The 21,683-nt window shown below is 37.2% G+C and overlaps 3 protein-coding genes across 10 annotated transcripts in view; 2 read left to right on the top strand and 1 right to left on the bottom strand.

The window, feature by feature from the left end:
* LOC143527371 (uncharacterized) overlaps nt 1–17,444 on the bottom strand; it is a 24,477-nt gene extending 7,033 nt beyond the window's left edge. The window contains exons 1-2 of one of the 8 annotated variants that reach the window (XR_013134094.1): nt 17,318–17,444; nt 548–716 (exon numbers count right to left, since the gene is read on the bottom strand). Coding sequence is in view for 2 of the 8 variants with exons in the window: in XM_077022541.1 (XP_076878656.1) it covers nt 548–716; nt 1,128–1,190 (232 nt within the window). In the remaining 6 variants the exon portion in view is untranslated. The other 7 variants (XR_013134092.1, XR_013134091.1, XR_013134095.1 and 4 more) reach the window with 7 other exon arrangements.
* On the top strand, nt 1,662–13,567 carry hdac3 (histone deacetylase 3). Its single transcript, XM_077022539.1, has 15 exons — nt 1,662–1,876; nt 2,393–2,475; nt 2,589–2,731; nt 2,916–2,997; nt 4,087–4,143; nt 4,778–4,833; nt 5,140–5,273; nt 5,611–5,691; nt 6,447–6,520; nt 6,609–6,673; nt 7,673–7,762; nt 7,901–7,959; nt 8,399–8,478; nt 8,653–8,810; nt 12,704–13,567. Exons 1-15 carry the CDS (start codon nt 1,822–1,824, stop codon nt 12,771–12,773), a joined length of 1,287 nt encoding a protein of 428 aa, XP_076878654.1. The 5' UTR covers nt 1,662–1,821; the 3' UTR covers nt 12,774–13,567.
* Nucleotides 14,997–21,683, top strand: rell2 (RELT like 2). Its single transcript, XM_077022540.1, has 7 exons — nt 14,997–15,136; nt 17,357–17,419; nt 17,648–17,871; nt 18,101–18,163; nt 18,436–18,499; nt 18,928–19,107; nt 19,304–21,683. The coding sequence occupies exons 3-7, from the start codon at nt 17,676–17,678 to the stop codon at nt 19,887–19,889; spliced, it is 1,089 nt and encodes a 362-aa protein (XP_076878655.1). The 5' UTR covers nt 14,997–15,136; nt 17,357–17,419; nt 17,648–17,675; the 3' UTR covers nt 19,890–21,683.

Raw genomic sequence — 21,683 nt, 5'->3', positions numbered from 1 at the left:
CCCTCCACGGTAGATTTTCCAGTACACATTCCATTCGGTTATGGCATTATCTAAATACAATGTCTATAGAAAGTATTCACACCATATAGATATTTAGACACACTATACCCTGAAAATAAAAAATAAAAGATGTCTTACTTTTCGAGCTGTACTTACATATTATAACCATATTCAATATTTTTGTATCCTTCGTCTAACTTTCCACAACTCTATCACAGAACTCCTGAAAGCATCTTTCCAACCTGGTGCTACTAGTAGTGGAGTCAATTAGCCTGGTGTGTGATTTGGAAGGTGATTGGTTGAACCTGAGAAAGTTTATGTTTACTCTAAGGGGCTGATTACTTATATAAAATAGGTATTTTACTAATTATATCATTTTTCAGATTATAATGTGTAAAACCATGGGAAGTTAGACATTTATTTACATTTTGGTATAATGTGGCAAAAGGCAAGGATTTCAGTAGGATATGAATTCTTTCTATAGGCTCTGTATGCACATTTAAAAGAACATGGATGATGATTGAAAATAAAGATAATCTTTGTGTGCCTTTGTATTTTATCCCATTCTTCATATGGGCATCCACATGTCTGTTGATCTTCCCCTTTGTTGTTGGTTTGAAGGTTGGGCAAAGAGGACAGTGAAACAGTTTTCTGCAACATGTGTTGCATTCTTCGATGTCCGGTTGTACACCAGCATCACAGATAGAAGGGTGCATCTAAAACAGAGTGATTAATAAGATTAATTGGACATTTATTTTATTGAAATGTTATAACATTATTATTCTAATGTCAGCAATATATACAATATATGAAACATTTTATATTGACACCTAACAAAAAAACTACAGTACTGCAGCATACAGAGGGTAGTGCATGAGGTATCATACAACTGTGTCCATCAAAATCCCAAATGGATATGCATTCCCATAAATGTCAAATTCACTGACTTAATATAATCTGAAGATCCTTAAACATTTCCATTTGTAATGCCATATTATTTATATTTTTTAAAGCATGGGATAACTAGGACCTAGACCTAGAATAACTAGTGACCTAGAATTATTCATGCACACAAATAAACCTATTAGAATACACATATGTTGTGCCAATAAAATGAATATACTGACATGATTCTCCATCCAAGTCACAGGATTGCCAACTCTCACGCACCGAGCGTGAGACACACGCATTTGACCGTTTTCACACGCTCTCACGACACACTTGCGATTTCTCACCACGGAAAAAAATCTAGTTTATTTACCTCTGATCTCCACATGATTCAATGAGTTACTAGTTCGCTCTAGCGCAAACCACCGGCGATCGATCGATTGCGATATAATACTTAATTTGTGTCCATTTTACACCGCCCCGGTAACGTTCGCCAACCTTTAGCCAACGTTAGCCTACCTAGCTAACAAACAGGTCTCAATAGGCTTTATTTCTATTTAGCTTTTATTCACTCAAGCTGTAGAGTTCAATAAAATATATGCTATTTAAATAAACTACTTTAACCTTAAGATACTCAACTTGATTCAAAATGCGCAGCGAGGTACTCTTGCTTGAAAACCTTACTATTGCGTCACTTCCTGCCCCCCTAGCGGAAAGATTTAATTGATTACCCCTGTAGTAGACTATTTCGAACACAGCCAATGTCTATGTTCTTACCCCCCAATCTAAGTTGGTACGGTCGGTCCACGTTTGATGACGTATTTATAATGGCGACGATGTGGTAAATGAAGCTGTGCCAACCCGAAAGAATTTGCCGACAGTTTGTCGAAAGTTCGTGTTTAAGTTCCACAATCAGTCCGGTTTAGTAGTAAAATGACTAACCGGACGGCATACTTTTATGACCCAGATGTTGGAAACTTCCACTATGGTAAGGTCAAGCTTCTGTGACTGTACAGGCAAAACCACTAGCCAGCTGGCTAGGTAACGTAGCTATGCAGCTAGCAAAGCTGAAACATAAACAACAGACTAGTTACACGATACTTGCACATATTTAGTAATGATAAAAAAGATTCTGGAAAAGCCATTTAAACTAGTAAGAGTGCCCGTTTCTGCATCAGATATACTGGCGATAAATAAAATAAGCTAGATTTATTTGATTTGGTTGTTAAGGACTTCTCTGCACTACGAATTACACTCTATGTTGGGATTTGTTCGCGAAACAACGCGTTTTTACAAGAGAAACTATGTAAAACAACTATTCTGGTTGTGATTCGTTATTGATTCTTAAAGCTTATAATATTGATTGATAATATTGAATCTGTTTAACACTGTTTGCTGTTTAATTGCTTATCTATTATTTGAATTTATATCCTCTTGTTGGTCCATTAATTGATATGAAATTATGTCATTTTTTTCCCTTATCTTCCCTTCTTTATCATTATAGGTGCTGGACACCCAATGAAACCACATAGGTTGTCCCTAACACACAGTCTTGTGTTGCATTATGGCCTATATAAGAAGATGATGGTAATGTATTTTTTAAAATTATTATTCTGTGATATTGCTATTACAGCTAATACAACCAGTTAAATACTATTCACACAAACAGAGCAAGACTTCAGTTATTACTTTCTCAACAGGTTTTCAAACCATACAAGGCATCCCAACATGACATGTGTCGTTTCCATTCAGAAGACTACATAGATTTTCTGCAGAAAGTGAGCCCAAATAACATGCAGGGTTTCACAAAGAGCCTTAACGCCTTCAATGTTGGAGATGACTGGTAAGTCCTGATCAGCTTTTTTGTTTGCTTGTGTTTATATGCCACAGATATTTAATGCATTCTACTTTAATGGATTTGAGTTCTAATTTTGTTTATATTTATACTGGTGTGTGTGTGTGTGTGTCTGTCTGTCTGTCTGTCTGTGTATTTGTCTGCACACACATTCTTTTGTTGTCTTCCTTAGTCCTGTCTTTCCAGGCCTTTTTGAATTTTGTTCCAGATACACTGGTGCTTCATTACAAGGAGCAACTCAGTTAAACCATAAGGTTAGATTCACTTCAGTCTCAATGTGCAGATTCACAACAATATGAATCTGCTGGTAAAGCCCCATGCAATGTAAATATATGTCGTCTTTAGGTTAATTCATTTCATTTTGCTCTTTGTAATGGCTGTGACTTGGAGCACACAGAAGGCAGACACATTTGCTGAGAGAAGCGAGATTTATTTATGGAAAATTTAGTCTCGATATCATCAGGCTAGGGTCAATTTACTAACATTCATCACATAACAAGAATGACGATAACAACATAGCATGATAAGCAGAAAAAGAAAGACAAAAGTGTAAGCCAAATAAGAAAGTAAATGGGACCCAAGTGTAACACAAAACGCAACGTGGAGCTAGACAGACAGACAGACAGACAAGACTAAGGGCTAACAGGGCTATAACAAAACAAGATGACAATGCTAATACTAACTGATTGACCTGGAACATAGACTAAACAAACAGAAACATAACATGGGCTAGACTGAGAATAGATTGCAAACAATTTAGACATAAATAAAATAAACACATGGACATGTTTGACAATATATAAATAATATAAAAAAGTTCTATAACCACCGATTCATTTTGTCAGAATTTATCCCATTCAGATGTAAAATAGGTGGTCATAAACATAGGCTCCACTGCCTAAGACTTTATTTAGCAGAGAAAGTTTGCTAGTCGTTTGTGTTTTTAGTTTCCATTTCATCCTGACAGAGAACATAAAAACCTACCATTCAATCCGGCTTTGTTGCTACCAGCCAACCAGAATTATTTGCAAATTGTGGGCTGTCAGTCATTGGCTCTGTGGAATAGGTTCACACCCAGACCATTCTCAGCTATGACCGAGGAGACAATTTAGTTGGTTTTTGAGCAGTGTCATATATTTGTGTATATTATACACAATATTTGTGTTCTTTTGATAAGACATGATGAAATACTGAATATAACTACACTAGTTATGTAATAAAAATGATTTAAATATTCCCAGTGTCTTAAAAGAAAAAGTATTCCCTTATAAGGGGTTTGTTGGCTTTATACTTCATTTAGTCACAATTAAAGAATAAACATTAATAGTGTAATTTATCTCTAGATATGCGACATTGCTATCAACTGGGCAGGAGGTTTACATCATGCAAAAAAATTTGAGGTAAGTTTCTATCCTTTAAAAACCCACTGTCCATTAGAGTAAAAAAAACTGGCCAAACCAGTGATCAGAAAATGATCTAAAAAACACATTCCCCACAAGTTGTTTAAAACAATTCAACTGCAAAAGAAAGCCCATTTAAGTTCTGCTGCTATTTTTCAACTACATTACCAATGTTAGCTAAACTACTGAAGAGCTATAATCCTCTTGACTATGTAGTCAATGCAGTGTATGTCCTTCTGACGGACAACAGACCCGAACTGTTTTGTGATATCTGACCTTCTACGTGTTTAGAGGAAGAAGCCAGTTTAGTTTGTGCAATACCTCATATTTCTTCCCAGAAGATGCCATACATAAGGTCACATAAGGATCGTTAAAACTTAAATCGAGAATCTTTCCACTATATTGTTTTAATGAAAAGATCTGGGGATCCTGATAAGTGACACATTTTGTTTTCTGACTGATTTTTCCCCCTTTCCCTTTTAAACAGTACTACCCCACTGAAAGGTTAGGGGTCTCCTGTGTTCTGATTGGAAATCCCAACAGTAAATGTGCTATTTAAGGGATTTTGACAATAATGACGAATTTAAGTCACTGTTTTTCAAGTTGTGTAACTTCTTCTTTTCTCTTCTGGCAGGCTTCTGGATTTTGTTATGTGAATGACATTGTAATCAGTATACTAGAACTGCTTAAGTAAGTACAAATTCTGATCATTATATGCATCACACACTCATCTCTCTAGTAACAGACCTAACACATAGACAACTGTGAGTTTCAGCCTTAAATATATTTCTAGTTCTATGTTGGTTGTTTCACCTTAAATTTAGACACATTTTGAAAACAGCTATACCAAATGATTATTTTTATGACTTAGAATTTGTACTATTATTCAGGTTATTAGAAACAAATGTATCAGATTATCATCAGTATAGTTAAGTAATTCATTTTTTAAATTATTTGACAATTTTTGTCCTGATCACCGTGTAAACGAACTTCCAGGTACCACCCACGTGTGCTGTACATTGACATCGACATTCATCATGGTGATGGTGTGCAGGAAGCGTTTTATCTCACAGATCGGGTCATGACCGTGTCCTTCCATAAGTACGGAAACTATTTCTTTCCAGGAACGGGTAAGTTGATGGGTCCTAACTTGATAATAACGGAGGTCCTCCTCTTCCATTCACAGTAGTTTGCAGCTACAATGATGCATCAAAATGGATAGTCTGACTTGGCATAAAAAAGTAGTTTCTCTTTGTAAGGTCAGCTAACATTTGAACTAGTGCACATTGCATTGAAAGAATCATTAGCAGCTTTTCACCATTTGGAGGATTGGTGTCAACGTTTGTTTACTTTTGCACTTTGTATATCTGTGCACAAGACACATGGCGTGCCATCATGGAAGACCAGGGTCCTCCAAGTCTCGTAATGCAGTTCTTCAGTCCTTAAACACCACGGTGTGTTTTCTAGGTGACATGTATGAGGTTGGAGCTGAGAGCGGACGGTACTACTGCCTGAACGTGCCTCTGCGTGACGGGATCGATGATCAGAGTGAGTGGCTGTACAGATGAAACTTACTGCTTAACTTAAGCACTTTCTTTATACTTGACGCCTGTTGGTCGTAGGTTCTAATATCTGTCCTTTGGCAAGATAATGATTACAACAACATTGTAGTAGTTGTTTTGAGAATGCAAGTTGGTCTAGTTTGCTAAAGAGGTTGCTCCTGTTTTATGGACATATGCAAGTAATATAATTGAATTAAAATGTATAGATTTGTCCTTGTGGCTAATAGAAGTTCCCTAATGTAGTTAACCAGTTGCGTTCTTAAATGGCCATTTGCAATTTCCTCAGCAGTGGCATGCAGTGGGAATCATGCAGAATAACAATGCTGGTTTCAGTCAGTGTTCATTTCAGAGAAAAAAACATGTGATCTTGGTGACTTTAAATTTTCTGCGAAGGCTCTTAAAAGCAAAAACCATCACATCTCAATTCGGTGTTCTGAAGTTTTCTTTTTGTTTGTTTTTGTGTTTGTTTGCTTTTTCTTGCAAAAACCCCTTTCAAAAGAAAACCTTGTCAGCAAATACCTTGAGACCTGTTTCTCTTATTATATGCAGTGTGTAAAAGTGTTAATTTATAGCCATTTCTGGTTATTGCCCCATACATTCACGGAGCCTTGACTCAGCTGTGGGGAAGATTACCAAAAAAGGAAAATTCATAGTGCAAAAACGTAACAAGCACTGACACCAGTATAAGACTGACACGTATATGACTATCGATAATGATAAGTTTTCTCTTAATATTTTTAGGCTACAGACAATTGTTTCAACCAGTGATCAAGCAAGTGGTGGACTTCTATCAGCCAACCTGCATTGTGCTTCAAGTAAACATGAGTTATGAAGATGTTAAGTTTCTATTTATTTATATTCTGAGTTGCATGCACTCATATATCTGATCCGTGGTGTCTTTAGTGTGGAGCAGACTCGCTGGGCTGTGACAGACTAGGATGCTTCAATCTCAGTATACGTGGTCATGGGTAAGTTCTTGGTGCATTGCATTATGGGTCACCTGTTCTCATGAAACAAATGGTGTTGCCAGATTTTATGAAGAGCTTCCACTACCAGTAAGATGGTGAATCCTTATAACATTCTAAATGCCTTTCAGTCCACCAAAATCTCAAATGAAACGGCACAATAAAGGGAGATCTAAAGCTTGTTGTAGCTCATGGCTACCACCTGCTGGTTATAACAGTTAATAGCACAGTCAAAACAGTGTTATGAATCTGTATGTTTTCTAAATGACTTGGATTGTACTGTATCTTGGTTTTATTTTATCACTGGGACAGACCTTGCAGCAACTAGTAAACAGAATGCCTGTAGGCACGCACATGCGTGATTATAATCTTCCAACAGTTGCCAAGAGGTTTGAATGATGAGTATGTCCAGTCATGTCTTGAAAATCCTCAGCAAATTTTTACCCTGGACTGCTGTCCAGTAATTGCATATGATGTGTGGTCCTAACAATATTACCTCAGAAAAATCTGAGGTAATATATCTGTCTTTGATATGACTAGAATGCACCCAGTGCTAATACTCTACAACAGTAATTTCCTTCTGCATTCTAGATCTCTTCACCTTTCAGCCTGTACCCATTACTCACTTGCGAATCCTTCAGAGGTTATATTTATTTATCTCCATTAGAGTTTTAGGCTGTTGGTTAAAAAGCATTTCAGGTCAAGATCATTAAAACACCTCCCATGTAACTTGCTTTTGTAAACGAATATTCAGGTTTTGATTTCAACTCACGAGTCTGAGAAAACGTTGCTTTACTGTGCACAAGCACATTCAGTAGGGTTGGTTCATATTTGGTCACCTTTTGAAATTCTATTTTTAAATCCTGACCTAATAAAGGACAGATTTGTTTTTCTGCAGAATGTAATTAGGAGAGGACCAATGTGGCAACCAAACACCAAATGTGGCAACACTTAACAGTTACCTGCTTATGATTCTAATGACCCTCTGGTCTTTTCCTTCAGGGAGTGTGTGGAGTTTGTGAAGAGTTTCAAAATCCCTCTGCTTGTGCTGGGTGGAGGAGGGTATACCGTACGCAACGTTGCCAGATGTTGGTGGGTTAAGCCTAAGCTCCTGGTTGAACTGTTTGAAATGGCTAAAAAAAATCAAGATGATGTATTTGGCAGTAAAACATTTTTTACAATGAATAATTGTTAATAATCCTTCAATCATCTCTGTAATGTTTGATTTAGGACATACGAGACGTCTTTACTAGTTGAAGAGTCCATTAGTGACGAGCTACCATATAGTGGTATGTTGGGATATATTTCTTAAAGCTTGGGTTTTGCCAGTAGAATTTCACCATCTTTGGCTCCATTCTACTTTATTTAAATAACAACAACTACAAAACCATAATGTCTGATAAGTAAATGTTAGCTTTTTATTTAAAGTCAGGGCTTCCTTTAAGCTATTAGCTAATCGCATGTTATAATCTTTTTGTGTTCAGTGTCTTTGTCTTCACTTATAATTGAATAATTCATCTTTGTACCTATAATTGATCTAAATTTTTTTTGATTTGTTAACAAATATTTGTTTTCCTTAAGCCTGACACCCAGTTGTTACTTTTCCTTGTGATTCAGTTCTTCTTCTATCAATCTTCCCTTGATTTCATTTTTGAGGTTTCATTTTAGATTTACTAAACAGGGGGATGTGTTTTTTATTATTTGACTCTTTGCACAATGTCCTTACAGAGTACTTTGAATATTTCGCTCCTGATTTCACACTTCATCCAGATGTCAGCACGAGGATTGAGAACCAGAATTCTAGACAGGTACAGCACCATAGCGTTCATAAATGTGTTACTTGGGCACATATTGCATGTGTCTGTTGTTTTATAAAGTTGTAAATGCTTTCATTAATTCTTTGTGGAGGCATTCAAAACTGTAATAAACTGTAACAAGAACTTGTATGAAAAGTTTGTGCCTTTTCTCTTGATTTTCCACAGTACTTGGAGCAGATTCGTCAGACTGTCTTTGAGAACTTGAAGATGCTAAACCACGCACCAAGTGTTCAGATCCATGACGTTCCCTCAGACCTGCTGAGCTATGAGCGCACAGATGATGCAGATCCAGATGAGAGAGGTTCAGAAGAGAATTATTCCAGGTGAGTTAAATTCAAAGAGAATTATTCCAGGTGAGTTCAGTTCAGAAGAGAATTATTCCAGGTGAGTTAAATTCAAAGAGAATTATTCCAGGTGAGTTCAATTCAAAGAGAATTATTCCAGGTGAGTTCAGTTCAGAAGAGAATTATTCCAGGTGAGTTAAATTCAAAGAGAATTATTCCAGGTGAGTTCAGTTCAGAAGAGAATTATTCCAGGTGAGTTCAATTCAAAGATAATTAGTCCAGGTGAGTTCAATTCAGAAGAGAATTATTCCAGGTGTGTTCAATTCAAAGTGCGTATGTAGCATCCAGTCAAGAAACAAAAGAAAAAATGATTTACAAATGGGAGTTTTTTAAGGTTGGATATTACTGAAAGGAAAACACAATGTGTGAACTGACACATTCTGCAGAAACATGTAATATGTATGTCTCTTCCATGATTGTAAAATTCTGGCTATTTATCATAATCAGTTTGTTTACACTAGAAGTTCTAATACCCTTGGGATCAATCTGTGTGAGAACTTTGAACCAGAAGTGACATTTTGGGTTTGGGTTTAATATATCAAAAACAAACTTTTGATAAGGGTGAACTAGTCATAAAAACATCAGATACAGATGTATGAATAAATTGTAGAAATATAATATATCATACATGTCCCTCTGGTTCCCTTGAGCTGGGTGCAGACTAATGTAATTTCTGTATTATTCACTTAAGTTGACAAGCTAACTATTCAATGTCTTTCCTGAAGTCATTCATCTTATGGTTCCATTTGGTACGTTTGCTGCCCAGACAGTTTTGATTTTCTGATATCTGTATGGTTACTGACATGCTTTTGTCTTCTGTTACTGTGAAGCTATAGGCAAGGCATAAATTGTGATTGCAAATGTAATTTGGGATGTTTGCACAACTGTTCGGTGTTCTTGGCTTTGAGCATAGGGGTAAAGGCAGAGGGTTCCTAAATGACTGGCTGGTGTTTATGTGGGGAGAGAGTGTAAAAGCCAAACCACATGAGAAAGTCTTGGAAAAATGGTGTGTCTCATTTACTTTAATATACAGGACTGCAGCCAGAAGTTCAGAGGGGTAAGGAAATCCAGTAGTAGTTGATAGCTGTGGATAATTGGAAAGCCCCATTTTCCAATTTAGGATTTAGCAGGTAGAACCCAAGCAATGATGCTGAAATCAGGTGGAAATCACAGCTCAGCTTCAGCACCTTGGAGAGTACCTGATGCCTCTGGGAAAGTTTTGGCTTGCTTCCTTTGTGGATGTTGGTAGCAATTTGACAATCTAAGTTACAGCCTGGGCTGTTCACCAATCTGATTGAATTCATTTCAGTTATAGATTAAAATTGAACTGTTAATTTCAATCAACAATGTCAACAATGCTCAACAATCTGATGAAAATCAGATTTACATGCACACAATTAATCAGATCCAAGATTCTATGCATGCATAGAGCCCCAGTTAGTGTTCCTTACCAGGACAGTAAGCTGCTTGTGAGTCTAGCAATTTTCAGTTGGCATGCTTGTGGTTTTAATTAATGAGGCAGACTAGAGGTCTGCACTCCCGCAGTAGTCCCGCGGGACCTGTCGGAATATCTTGCGGCACGGGACAGAATTTAATTGTTATTGGCGGGAGCGGGAGTTTAATTAGTCCAGGCCATGTGGGAGCGGGACCGCATATACATGTAGAAAAATCCCGCAAATTAATAAATAGTCCAGAAAATTATAATAACAACGCAATGATTTCCATGCATAAGGAACAGGACGAAAACAACTAATCATTCAGTAAGTAAGCAATAAACTCATTCAAAATATTGGCTAAGCAACTGATCACATGAACATGAAGTGTGCGTCATTTTGATACAGAAATGGCAGAGACTGTAGATGGTCAACCAGTTTCAGCTGTGGAAAATTCAATTAAAACAGGCGAATACACCACAATTAAGACAACTACAGGAAAGTCTGATGTATGGAAGTCATATTCCATTGTAATTAATGGAGATAGAATTCGTCTACCATTTGCTTGTTGTGATAGATGTCAAAGTGTTGGTGTACGTCACCTGACGGCATGTGTTTGGACTGTGGTAAGAAATGGGACAGTGCGATCCATTGCTATATTGCTGTTTTAATAAATACATAAGAAAATTTCAAGTACTAAATTTAATTAATTCAATTCATATTAGGATTGCGGGCGGGGGTGACAGAAATGTGTATGTGGCGGGCGGGTGCGGGATTAAAACAAGCGATTTTTTGGTGGGAGCGGGATTAAAACAAGCGATTTTTTTGGCGGGAGCGGGACTAAAACAAGCGGGAGCAGGCGGGAGCGGGATTAAAACAAGCGATTTTTTGGCGGGAGCAGGACTAAAACAAGCGGGAGCGGGCGGGAGCAGGATTAAAAAAGCAGTCCCGCGCAGACCTCTAAGGCAGACTCAAGAAAATGTTCTTTACATGTAAATATTAAAGAAAGGGCATACATCTACATTGGTATACATCTAGAAAAAATACAGGAAATGTGCATGTGGTATTAAAAACTGCTTCTGTGGGCTGCAGAGATAAATGATCTCTCCTTGCATTTTAGCAATAGAAAGAACCTAGCTATCTTAAACCTAAAGTGAAAGGAACCTGAATGGTATGGAAACAGAATATTACTTCAGAAAACCATCAGAAAGAGCATTGTCCCATACATGATGCAGTCAAACCAAAAGGTTAATTAAAGGTCAATCATCACATAACATGTCGATTGTTCAGTTCAATAAAACATAGTGAAGCAAAAATAATCAGAAGACGATTGTCACTAGCATGGAAATTTTGATTTCATAGGTGGGGGGGCACACAAATGGCTTGAGAACTGGGGCGCGGGGTTTACCAAAACCAGCTTTTGAAAAAGTGCAGGGGACATGTCCCCCCTGCCCCCCCCCAATTACATCCGTAGTCACTAGATTAGGAAAAGGCATTTGATGGTAAATCTAAGCTTTCTGTTTGAAACTTTTAGAAAAATTGGGCCTTGGCTAGTCCTTCGTTCACCAGATAAAACCCTTGCACTAGCCATGCGCCACAGTCACCACCAATTGCATAACATCACAGAGCTTCACAACACACATGACTTTGCACTTTTACTACTGTCATTCACCATCTTTGTGGAACCACTCACAATGTATTATAGATATCAAAACAACACAAACAGTTCAAAATCAGTTGTAAGTAATTAGATGAGTTTTCAGTCATCAAAAAATATTCCATTAATTCAAAATGAAAGTCTTTGTAGCATTCAATGGAAAACCACACATTATGAACTCAAACAATATTGATTATCTTTGAATTAATCTTTCCATTCTTTAGATTTTTTTTAAGTAGGTATGAGGTGGGTGTTGATCAGTGTTTGTCTGTTTTTCCCCTCCGTGTATCTATTGCTGTCTCTCTCCCTCTTTCTCTTTCTATATGTCCCTCTGAGTCAGTTAACTTTCCTCAGTCTGTTGGGTTGAGATGGTGTGGGTGGACTGGGAGGAATTGCACTAATACAGTAACACCACACACTTTGTATTTAACTGAATTGGATCTACAGGAGAGGATACAATTGGTCTTGGCCCAGGATTAGCATTATGAAAACAGCAAACAAATAAACTATGCTAAAAAACAATTAAACATGTGCTAATCAGACTATGGTTAAGAAATAATAATGTGTATAAAAATGTTAGATTGCTATATGATGGCACATTTAAACATGTTTAATGCATACTGCAGTTGCATACGGGGGACACTTTTGAAGTTCTGTCAGGGTTTGGCAAAGTTAGTTGATTTGTAATAAGAAAGTCAGTATTTCTGTATACCAACATGTTGTCAAATTTTATGAAGAGTGATTACTAAATGATTTTATCTTTTTCTTCTCTTTATCAACAGGCCTGAGGCAGCAAATGAATTCTATGATGGTGACCATGACAATGACAAAGAGAGTGATGTGGAAATCTGATCTTGGTCCCATGTGCACCCTGTTCATTTCATGTTAAAATAGGACTCCGTTTTCTATAAGCTGGACTACCCTGTAGTAATTGGGCAAAATCCATCTTTAAATACCATTTCTTTATTTGGTTACTGTACTGTAAATTTTAACATGGGACACCTCGCCCCTGTAACATTTTTCTGATTTACTCCTTTGTTTCAAGATTGAGCTTTCCTAAATAGTTACTTTCTTTTGTGATTTGCAGTTTATAAATGTGTAAAACTGTGAAACATTTTGATAATAATTTATTTTCCTTGTTCACATATTCAGCTACTCATTAGTCTAATTTAGCATGTATACGTAATGGCTAGAATGATATATACTGTGTTTTATAGATCTGTCTTTTTTTTTTTTTTGTTCCAGCATTTGTAATGATTGCTATTGCTCCATAGATAGTTCTTTATATGCCCCCTTATTTCCAAAGCAAGAGCCAGAATCACAATGAAGGTTACACCATTACAGTTTGATCTTATGTTTACAACTTAAGTAATGCAGTTTTCAGTGACTTGTGGACTGGAGGCATGTTTTTATTAAGCAAACCAAATCAATGAAGTGTAGCTTTTGGGTTTTTGTTTGTTTGGTTGGTTGGTTTGTTTGGGGGTTTTTTACATTGTTTTTCAGATATTTTTAGAAACTGCAAGTAAACGGTGCATACACCAGTTCAAATGCTTTTGCATTGCTAACATGAGACTGCAATACAGTATCCAAGGCAACGTCATCAACTTGTTTAGGAAAATTAAGAGAAATGTGGGAGGAAATATGATTTCAGTTGAGGGTTCAGACAAGTGTTTCTCTAATCTCAAGCAATAATTCACTATATTATAGCAAGCAGGTTGTCCACCTGTTTTAGAATGTTGCTCTAAATCAGTGCAGGAGGATTAATTTGTTCATGATACCATACAGGGCCGGAGTGGGACACTTTTTCAGCCCGGGAGTTTCATGCCCAAATCCGGCCCAAAATTATTTTTGCCTCCCAATCGGCCCAAACTAGTGACTGACATGAGCCGGCCCATCGGAAATCCTCCCGAATTTCCCGATTAGCCACTCCGGCTCTGATACCATATTACAGCTTTTCCATCTATAATACAGTACTTGCAGCAAAATTAAATCTAACATTGTTTAATATTTCACCTGAAACAAATAAAAGCAAGAAGAGGAACCTTCAGAACCTGCCATAGTCCCAGGGGCCAGGGAATGTATGTCTAAAACATAATGACAGCATTTTCACAGCGAATTAACCACTGCGTTGGAGATTAACAACACACATTTTGTTGTTGCTGCACCTTGCATGCTAACAAGAGTGAGGCGTTGTAAATGATCATATTAATAGGCATTCTCGTGTAGAGAAAAAATGGAAAGGATCAAAGACTTTTCTGCTAAGTTTCACATTTTCCCTTCCCTAACACACGGTAATTAATATTATGAAGAAACTAGCGAATTATCGGATGAACTTGATGTGTTATATATGAGAGTAGAGAAAACATGAAACACTACAAATTATAACATCTGAATTAAGATGGAAGGCTCAGATAGCACTGCAAAGGGTGCGGGGTAATAATCACCCTGCATGTTGTAGGGTAATATATAAATGTATGTCTATACACTCGTCCAACAGCGCGCAGAATACACTGCGCAAAGATGGTATAAGCTGACCTCAGCAGTACCATTCTGGACATCATGTGCTTTACTGAAAGATGAACAATTTCGGTTTAAATTAGCTTCAGTAGAAGATAAGCGTGCAGAACGCACTCGTATGAACTAGTCTTTCTAAGTGAGTCGTGAGGTCTAGGCCCATGTGTTTACAGCGCTGCAGTGGGACCTCACCGGGCTTCTGTGCCTACGTGCCTCACGAACCTGCGCTTGCTGCTAGATGGACGCACATCGACATTGTAAAGTTGAATAACAGTTTCCTAACTGACTTTCCGCATTCTGTGTCGCAAAACGGATGCTTACGTGTTAATTTGCGCTTCATTGTCGCATTCCGTTTTCGTTTTATCGTATTAGGATGAAGTTCGTTTTTCCGTAGATGTTCCAAGATTCGGGCACCGTAGCTGTCGTCAGCGGTGATCACGAGAAGATGAGAAGATCTCACCCGTCATAGCCCACGCTGCACCTGCCGCGCAGCCCAACCATGCAGGGTGTTGTAAACCGGCGTCCGATACTCCAATAACAAATTGACCACGCTAGATCTTCTAAATATTATACGCGTAATTACATCTTGTATATGAGAGCAGTTAGTGCTCAGCTAATTATCCTGCAATGACAGACAAGGGATTTGAGTCGTGACTTTGGCGTTGCACAACGAGCGTGACATTGGCGTAAAATCATTCGAGGTAAGAGTTATAACTATTCCGTAGACTGCACAAATATAAGTTCACATCCGCATGGATGCAGCACGAGCTCAATTGGTTTGTTGTTGCTGTTTGTTTTTGAGCAGAAATGTTAAAGAAATACCTTCAAACATTTTTATGCAAAACAGGACTAAGGTGTGCTATCGCTAAAACGATGGCGTTTCATACAGTGGCTTTGACAAAGCAGGGATCATGTATTAAATAAGCAGATATAACTTAAAAGGCAAGTTATTCCTCAGTAAACATGACTTTCTGATGCTAATAATACATGGCATAGGTTATCCGTTAAGTCCTCAGAGAGGCCACTGTAAGGCTGAGTCATGCTGAAGAATTTCATACACTGCAAAGTTATCATCTTTTTTCCTACTCTTGTGAAATGTAACCTTTATTGTAAGTCGTGCATCAGCAAATGTATCCACTTGCACTGCATTTAGGCCTGATGTAAAACCTCACCCCTATTGTGTCGCATGGAAACACTGAACATTTTTGTTTGTGGAAAATAGAGAGAAACCTGGTTTCATATCTTTCTTGAAGTCATTTTGACTGTTTTTTAAACAGCATTCATCCCCCCTTTTTTGGTGCATAGGCCTATATGATTTTGTCTTGAGGCACACTCATTCTATGAATTTCCTATCTCCAGTATTAGAATTAGCACACATATGCCAGACTGTTGGCCACAACACCAGATCAGTTCCAGTCCCAGATAGATGAGGTGCAGAAGATGCACTACTTTTCTAAACTATATGAGATGTTTCTGATATCCTTACAGTTGTTGTGCTACAAAACCTCGCACAATTACATGGAAAGACAAAATGTTTGCCATTGGTGGAAAGTGAACTTTGTGTAGGTATGACTGAATATGTAAATATAAATGCTCCCACATGGTTACTGCTGTCAGTGGTACTTTGACTGCATGTGGGCCTGCAGTAAGGTACGAGAAAAACAATTTGTGTTAAGCCCCAATCTTACTTTTTTGTGAATTCATAGTAATATAATGAATTTTTGTTAGTACGCAATACAAAATATGATGGTGCTCAATTTGTAGGTCTACAGGAAATGGGGGGAAAAACTGCCTCATGACCGTTCAGACTACCCGATGCTACAAAGTTAAGTTTAGATAGAGTTTCTCTTTAATATTCCACCCCGTTAATAACAAGAGGCTATCACAGGAACCAGACAATTATAAATGTTCTGTATGTTTAAAGACTGTGATCTTTAAAGAAGAAAATCAGATGTCTTTAGTCCAAGCTCAGTCTAGGTATGACAATGCAAGTTTATTTGCGTACAAATTTTCATTCACACTGTCATTTCAAAGCATTATTTGTTCAGAAGTTTTTGAAACAGGAAATTGATTAAAAAAAGAGTAAAAAAATATCAAAATAACTGACTTATATAGTTGACCTTGTCCAAGAATTTCACTTTAATTCAATAACCCTACCAGAGTTCCAAAGCCTCACCCCACATTTTATGGGATGAATCTCAAAAAATTTTGTTTAAGTGAATTATAATAATGCAGATATCTGTATTTTTGTTGCATTATGTTTTAAGTATGTATGTATATATCGGTGCATACAAGGTTTTGCTACAGCCAATTATTTAGTATTACTTTTATGGTCTAAATATATTCTAAGTATATATTATATACTCCTGCCCTTTCAAGAACACGAAAGAGACCCAGACACTTAGTAGAGGCTCACAATGCACAGTGTTCAGACTCATGTACAGTTCCTTGTGTCCTTCACTCCTTAGTTCAGAGTAGTGGTTCTAGCACTGGTGGATCACAATTTACAATTGACTGTATGAAAATCTATTTGTTATAGCTGCACCTATAAATGTGAGAATCGGTGTGTTGAAAGGCAGCTCAGTAGCTACTCACTTACCACATTCCCCAAATCATGTAGCTTTGAAAGTCTTTTTTCACATATAAGATCCTGTGTAACCCTATCAGAGCAACTACATTCTGCTTATTTGTTAAAAACCATGGTACTTTTATTTTATGCTAATATTGTGTTATTAACGTATCAAGTGTTTAATAATCATAGTACTTTTTATGCTATCTTATGTAATACACTTAGGTTTTACAGTAAATATTTGAACTAAAATGAACTACAACTACTTCTACTACTACTAATACTAATAATAATAATAATAATCCCTACTTACTGGAGATGCTGATTGATGGAGTATATATTTCCCTAACAGTTTTAATGCATCCCACTGAAGAACAGAAGAGGGTGTGGACTCTCCTCTGTAATCATCTGCATGGTAAGATAACCCGGGGTGCTCATGAAAGTGTGCGGCACAAGCTGAGAAGGAGGTTATCTCTCAGAGCCAAGACAGTCCTACGCTGCGACAAGATCTCCGTTCTCCATGAGTTCTGCTGAAAAGCTGAGTACTTGACGTCAGCTTAAAGGCCCCATCTTGGGTAACGTCAGACACCAAATACAATCTCTTTGGCATAAAGCCATTTGTTTCTATTTGTCTTCTGTCCAGTGAGGGAGCGTGAGCAGAAAGAGAGAGCATGACTGACCAGGAGACATCCACTGTGGAAGAACAACATCCACCATATATAATCTTCCTCCTGGTCTTTTTCTTCTTCATCACTGGTCTTTTGGGTTTTATCATTTGCCATATACTTAAAGAGAAGGGGTACCGCTGTCGCACAGGCGAGCCCGAGGATGAAGAGTGTAAAGAAACATTTGAGCCCGACAGTGATGGTGGGTGGCACACCGCAAAATTCCATCACATTATACCCAGTTATAACAATGTAATGCTCCTTGGTTTACACACTTCACTTTGGCCAAATCCAGGTTAGTAATTGTACAAGAGATTTGTACAATTGAATTGTACAAGAGACTACAAAGGCATAAAGTTTCCACTTCTCAGTGTTCTTTTTTCGTATGCTTAATCACCACTAACCACATCTGATTTGGTTTTTATTTTCAGATGAATCCGACAGCAATCAAGATACAGTAGAACAAATACTTAAATGCATTATTGAAAATGAAGGTATGATTCTTTTTCTTGTCAATTTTTTCCTTTGTATTATCGAGCTTGTCTTTTTTTCTCTTTCTTTCCTTGTATTTTAAATATATTTATTTATTCATCCATTCATTGCATGTGTTCCTTTGCCTCCTGTTTGTGTATACTAACTGCATATATGTTATTTATTTAGGATGCCTTTTGTAGTGATGCCACAGTTTGTAGTTGATGTCCATTCTACAGCATGTTTTTATTTTACAAAGAAAAAAATTCAGCGCTACTTCTTATTTTGATTTCAGCCAATAAGGAGGCTTTCAATGAAATGCTGGGAAAACAGAACACTTGTGAGCAGCATGGTCCAAGGTATAATTTTAGGCACATGTGATAAAAATATTTATTTATGTTATTTGCCCAGTATTGTATATAAATCAATAAATTAATAAATGATTTCAAAGATTAACATAATGTTAGCTATTCGAGATCAGGAAGCCACAGCTAACTAATATGACTCCATACTCTGTAAGCTTTGAAGTGTGCATAAACAGTACAGAGCCATATAGTTAGCTGCGACTTCCTGATCACGAATAGCTAACATTAAGTTAATCTTTGAAATCAAATGGGGGCATCCGGGATGAATGCACATGTTTAGTTAGCTAGCAAGCTTTAACTTTGTGGTGATGTACCTTTCTGTACAGTAAGACACCTTGCTATCGATTATAGTTTTGCTATAAAAGGTGATTGAGTAAGAGCTGTAAGACAAATGTTGGTGTGTGCTCTTTGTTTTTTAATAGAATACTACGTAAGGAGAGCTTGGGTGGTGTTCCCCCTCATCTACATACAGTTCACTCAGGGAGTGATCACAACTCGTGCCACCACTGTATGAAAAGTCATTCCAAGAAAACTCAACACAGAAACCGCATAGTTCGAAGCAAGGGCAGACCCATAGAGCAGACTGTATTCTCTGTAGGCAGGTATGCCACATGCAATCTAACATCCTTGTGTTTCATGGGGACCAAATAACTTGTATAAGTTATTGGGGGTGGGTCAGCAATATTGTAACTGAACAATGTTAACATAATTAATGAACTACATTCTACATATTTTTCCCCAAAATGTTAATTTTGGATAAAGCCCAATTCTCTCAAACATTTTGCCATGAAATTACAGGTTTCGTGTCACCCACATGGAGAAGAATGGTCTTCAAGAACCAATACATCCCACTATACCTGAAACAGAAGACCAGTCTGACCACACATACACCCATAAGAGAATTCAGGAGAGTTACAATATTCGTAATATGTTCAAAGATGTTGAAGCAACCAATGGCACTGGACCAAATACAGCAAATCAGAAAAGTATCACTCTGTTAGGCTTCAACAAAAGCTGTGATGTAGCAGATCCAATAGAAAGCGAAGTAGCATTTGATAACAACAATGAGCCTCACATCCCCAGTCAGCTCCCTGTTAATTTGCAGAAGACCTTTGGTTCAGGTAATGTTCCTGGAACTGACGCAGAGGTGATTTGGGACAAAAAGTCCCTAAATGCAAGTTCCCAGAACATATTAGATGAAGTGGAGGTGCATAAAATAAAATCATTTCCAGACGCTAAACAGGTTGATGAAATGTCTTCAGACCAGTCAGACACAGTGGAAGTACAGCTGGTCAAGGTCACTTTAGCCAGCCAGCGGGAATTCTCCGTCGTACGAATGCAGGAACCCTTAACCACAACTCCAGCCTCCACAGGTGAGAATTAGATTGGACAGAGAGAGGGTCTCTAAGGGAGTGGAGGTGATCTATTCACAGTAACAACAGATGTGACAACGTGATGTTTTGATGTCTGGGACATAGGAGACTATAACCACTGTGAAAAAAGATGTAGCTAGTAATACAATCTGACAGCGTTAATATACAATATATGCTCATACCAGAGTTAATGTTCTGGAATGGTTGGATTTAATAAATCAGTGGACATTTAAGGATGCTCAGCAGGTGGTGGGGAAAGAAAATAAAACTTTGGTTGCTATCATCCCAGTATAGTCACTGAATTTATCACATTGCAGAAAATTATGCAAAATGCTTAATAGGATTTGGTGGTTGGTGCTAATTAACTACCAAATATCCATATACACATTATGTACAGAAAACAGATTAGCTTGTGTCTTGTAGTAGAAATGGTTTAGAAAGCTAATCTGACTCTAAATGAAACTAGTTTTCTTTACAGAAACACAAATAGCTTCACTTTTATAAACAAGAAGGACATTTGGTTTGTCATTATGTCAAAAACTGTGGACTTCTACCAACACTTTGCAAAAACCTGCACACTGTACCATATCCTGTACTTCTGTTCCCTCTGTTCACCACTGTTATTTATTCTCATTCTAATACTTGAAACCGAGCTTGGTGGCAACCATCTCAAGAAGAGAGACATGTGTTGTAATTCATTTTGAGGGCTGAATTCCATTTGTAAACCCATTTCTATGTAAACCCATGTGAATCCATATTATGTCCTTTTCTTTTATAACAATAATAACTATGCACCATAACTCAAGCACTCACTACTTACAGTTTAAGTTTAAAAAAAAAATCAGCTGGGGGTGTTAGGCTTCTTGTACATGTATATGGGCTTCTTTGACATGCAAAAATGATGAATTATTTTGTATTATATTTACATTTAAATGTAAATTGTGCTATCCGGATTTCTGCTTTAATGGCTCCCAAAATGTGATCTGATCTCCATCTAAGTAATAATACATAAAGATAGTCCTATTTAACCAGCAATACACAGAATATAATACTGTAGCATACTGTTTCTCAGTTATGTAAAACAATATACCAACAAATTCACTCATATACTTGTGCTTGCCTTATTTAGATGCAGTAAATACAGAAACATACTCCCTTGGAGACATCTCATAGGTTCCAAATATTATAAATCGATATCATAAACTTATTCCAGCTACTTGCAGCTAGCGAAATGATGTGAGTTTTAAAATACGACCATGCAGTTTTCTGCAACAAGGAAGCATCTGTATATGTGTAAACCTATATGGATAACAAATGGAAAGAGTGTGACCTCACAAAAAATGTAAATTACAAAAGGAGATGTGTATTGTACATAAAACACATTTGTAATAAGGACAATGACTAAAATGATTTGCTGATGCATTACTAAAATGATTAACATTCTGACAAGTGTTCACATAAGAATACAGAATTAACCTTGTGGAGGACATTTTAACAAGCATATTAGCTATCATCAGAGTAAATTACTTTGTGAATTTGACTACATGATTTCATTCACAGGACTATTAACATTGTGTCACGTGTCATATCGATTAGACATGTTCAAATTTCCACATGTTCACATTTCCACATAAAGTCTGATCTGTGCATAAATACCAGTGGACAGAGAACAGTTAGTGGACAGAGAAAATACGCCATACAATACATGCTGAATTCATGCATTATGGTTTTTTGTTTTTAGTAAAAAAAAAAAAAAGTGAGTACTAATGAAGTGCTGTATAAGACAATCACATCGTTTATTGTAA

This window comes from Brachyhypopomus gauderio, chromosome 11, assembly GCF_052324685.1.
Source record: "Brachyhypopomus gauderio isolate BG-103 chromosome 11, BGAUD_0.2, whole genome shotgun sequence".
Classification (NCBI taxonomy): domain Eukaryota; kingdom Metazoa; phylum Chordata; class Actinopteri; order Gymnotiformes; family Hypopomidae; genus Brachyhypopomus; species Brachyhypopomus gauderio.
The sequence above is the reverse complement of the archived record's forward strand: the minus strand, read 5'-3'. Positions and strand labels throughout refer to the sequence as shown.

What these genes read in the sequence shown, in the direction of transcription:
- hdac3 (XM_077022539.1), top strand. Translation starts at nt 1,822, where the DNA reads ATGACTAACCGGACGGCATACTTTTATGACCCAGATGTTGGAAACTTC. An exon ending in AGTATACTAGAACTGCTTAA is followed by an intron (nt 4,834 to 5,139) that starts GTAAGTACAAAT and finishes ACGAACTTCCAG; the next exon opens with GTACCACCCACGTGTGCTGT. An exon ending in CTCAGTATACGTGGTCATGG is followed by an intron (nt 6,674 to 7,672) that starts GTAAGTTCTTGG and finishes CTTTTCCTTCAG; the next exon opens with GGAGTGTGTGGAGTTTGTGA.
- rell2 (XM_077022540.1), top strand. Translation starts at nt 17,676, where the DNA reads ATGACTGACCAGGAGACATCCACTGTGGAAGAACAACATCCACCATAT. An exon ending in ATTTGAGCCCGACAGTGATG is followed by an intron (nt 17,872 to 18,100) that starts GTGGGTGGCACA and finishes TTTTATTTTCAG; the next exon opens with ATGAATCCGACAGCAATCAA. An exon ending in TGTGAGCAGCATGGTCCAAG is followed by an intron (nt 18,500 to 18,927) that starts GTATAATTTTAG and finishes GTTTTTTAATAG; the next exon opens with AATACTACGTAAGGAGAGCT.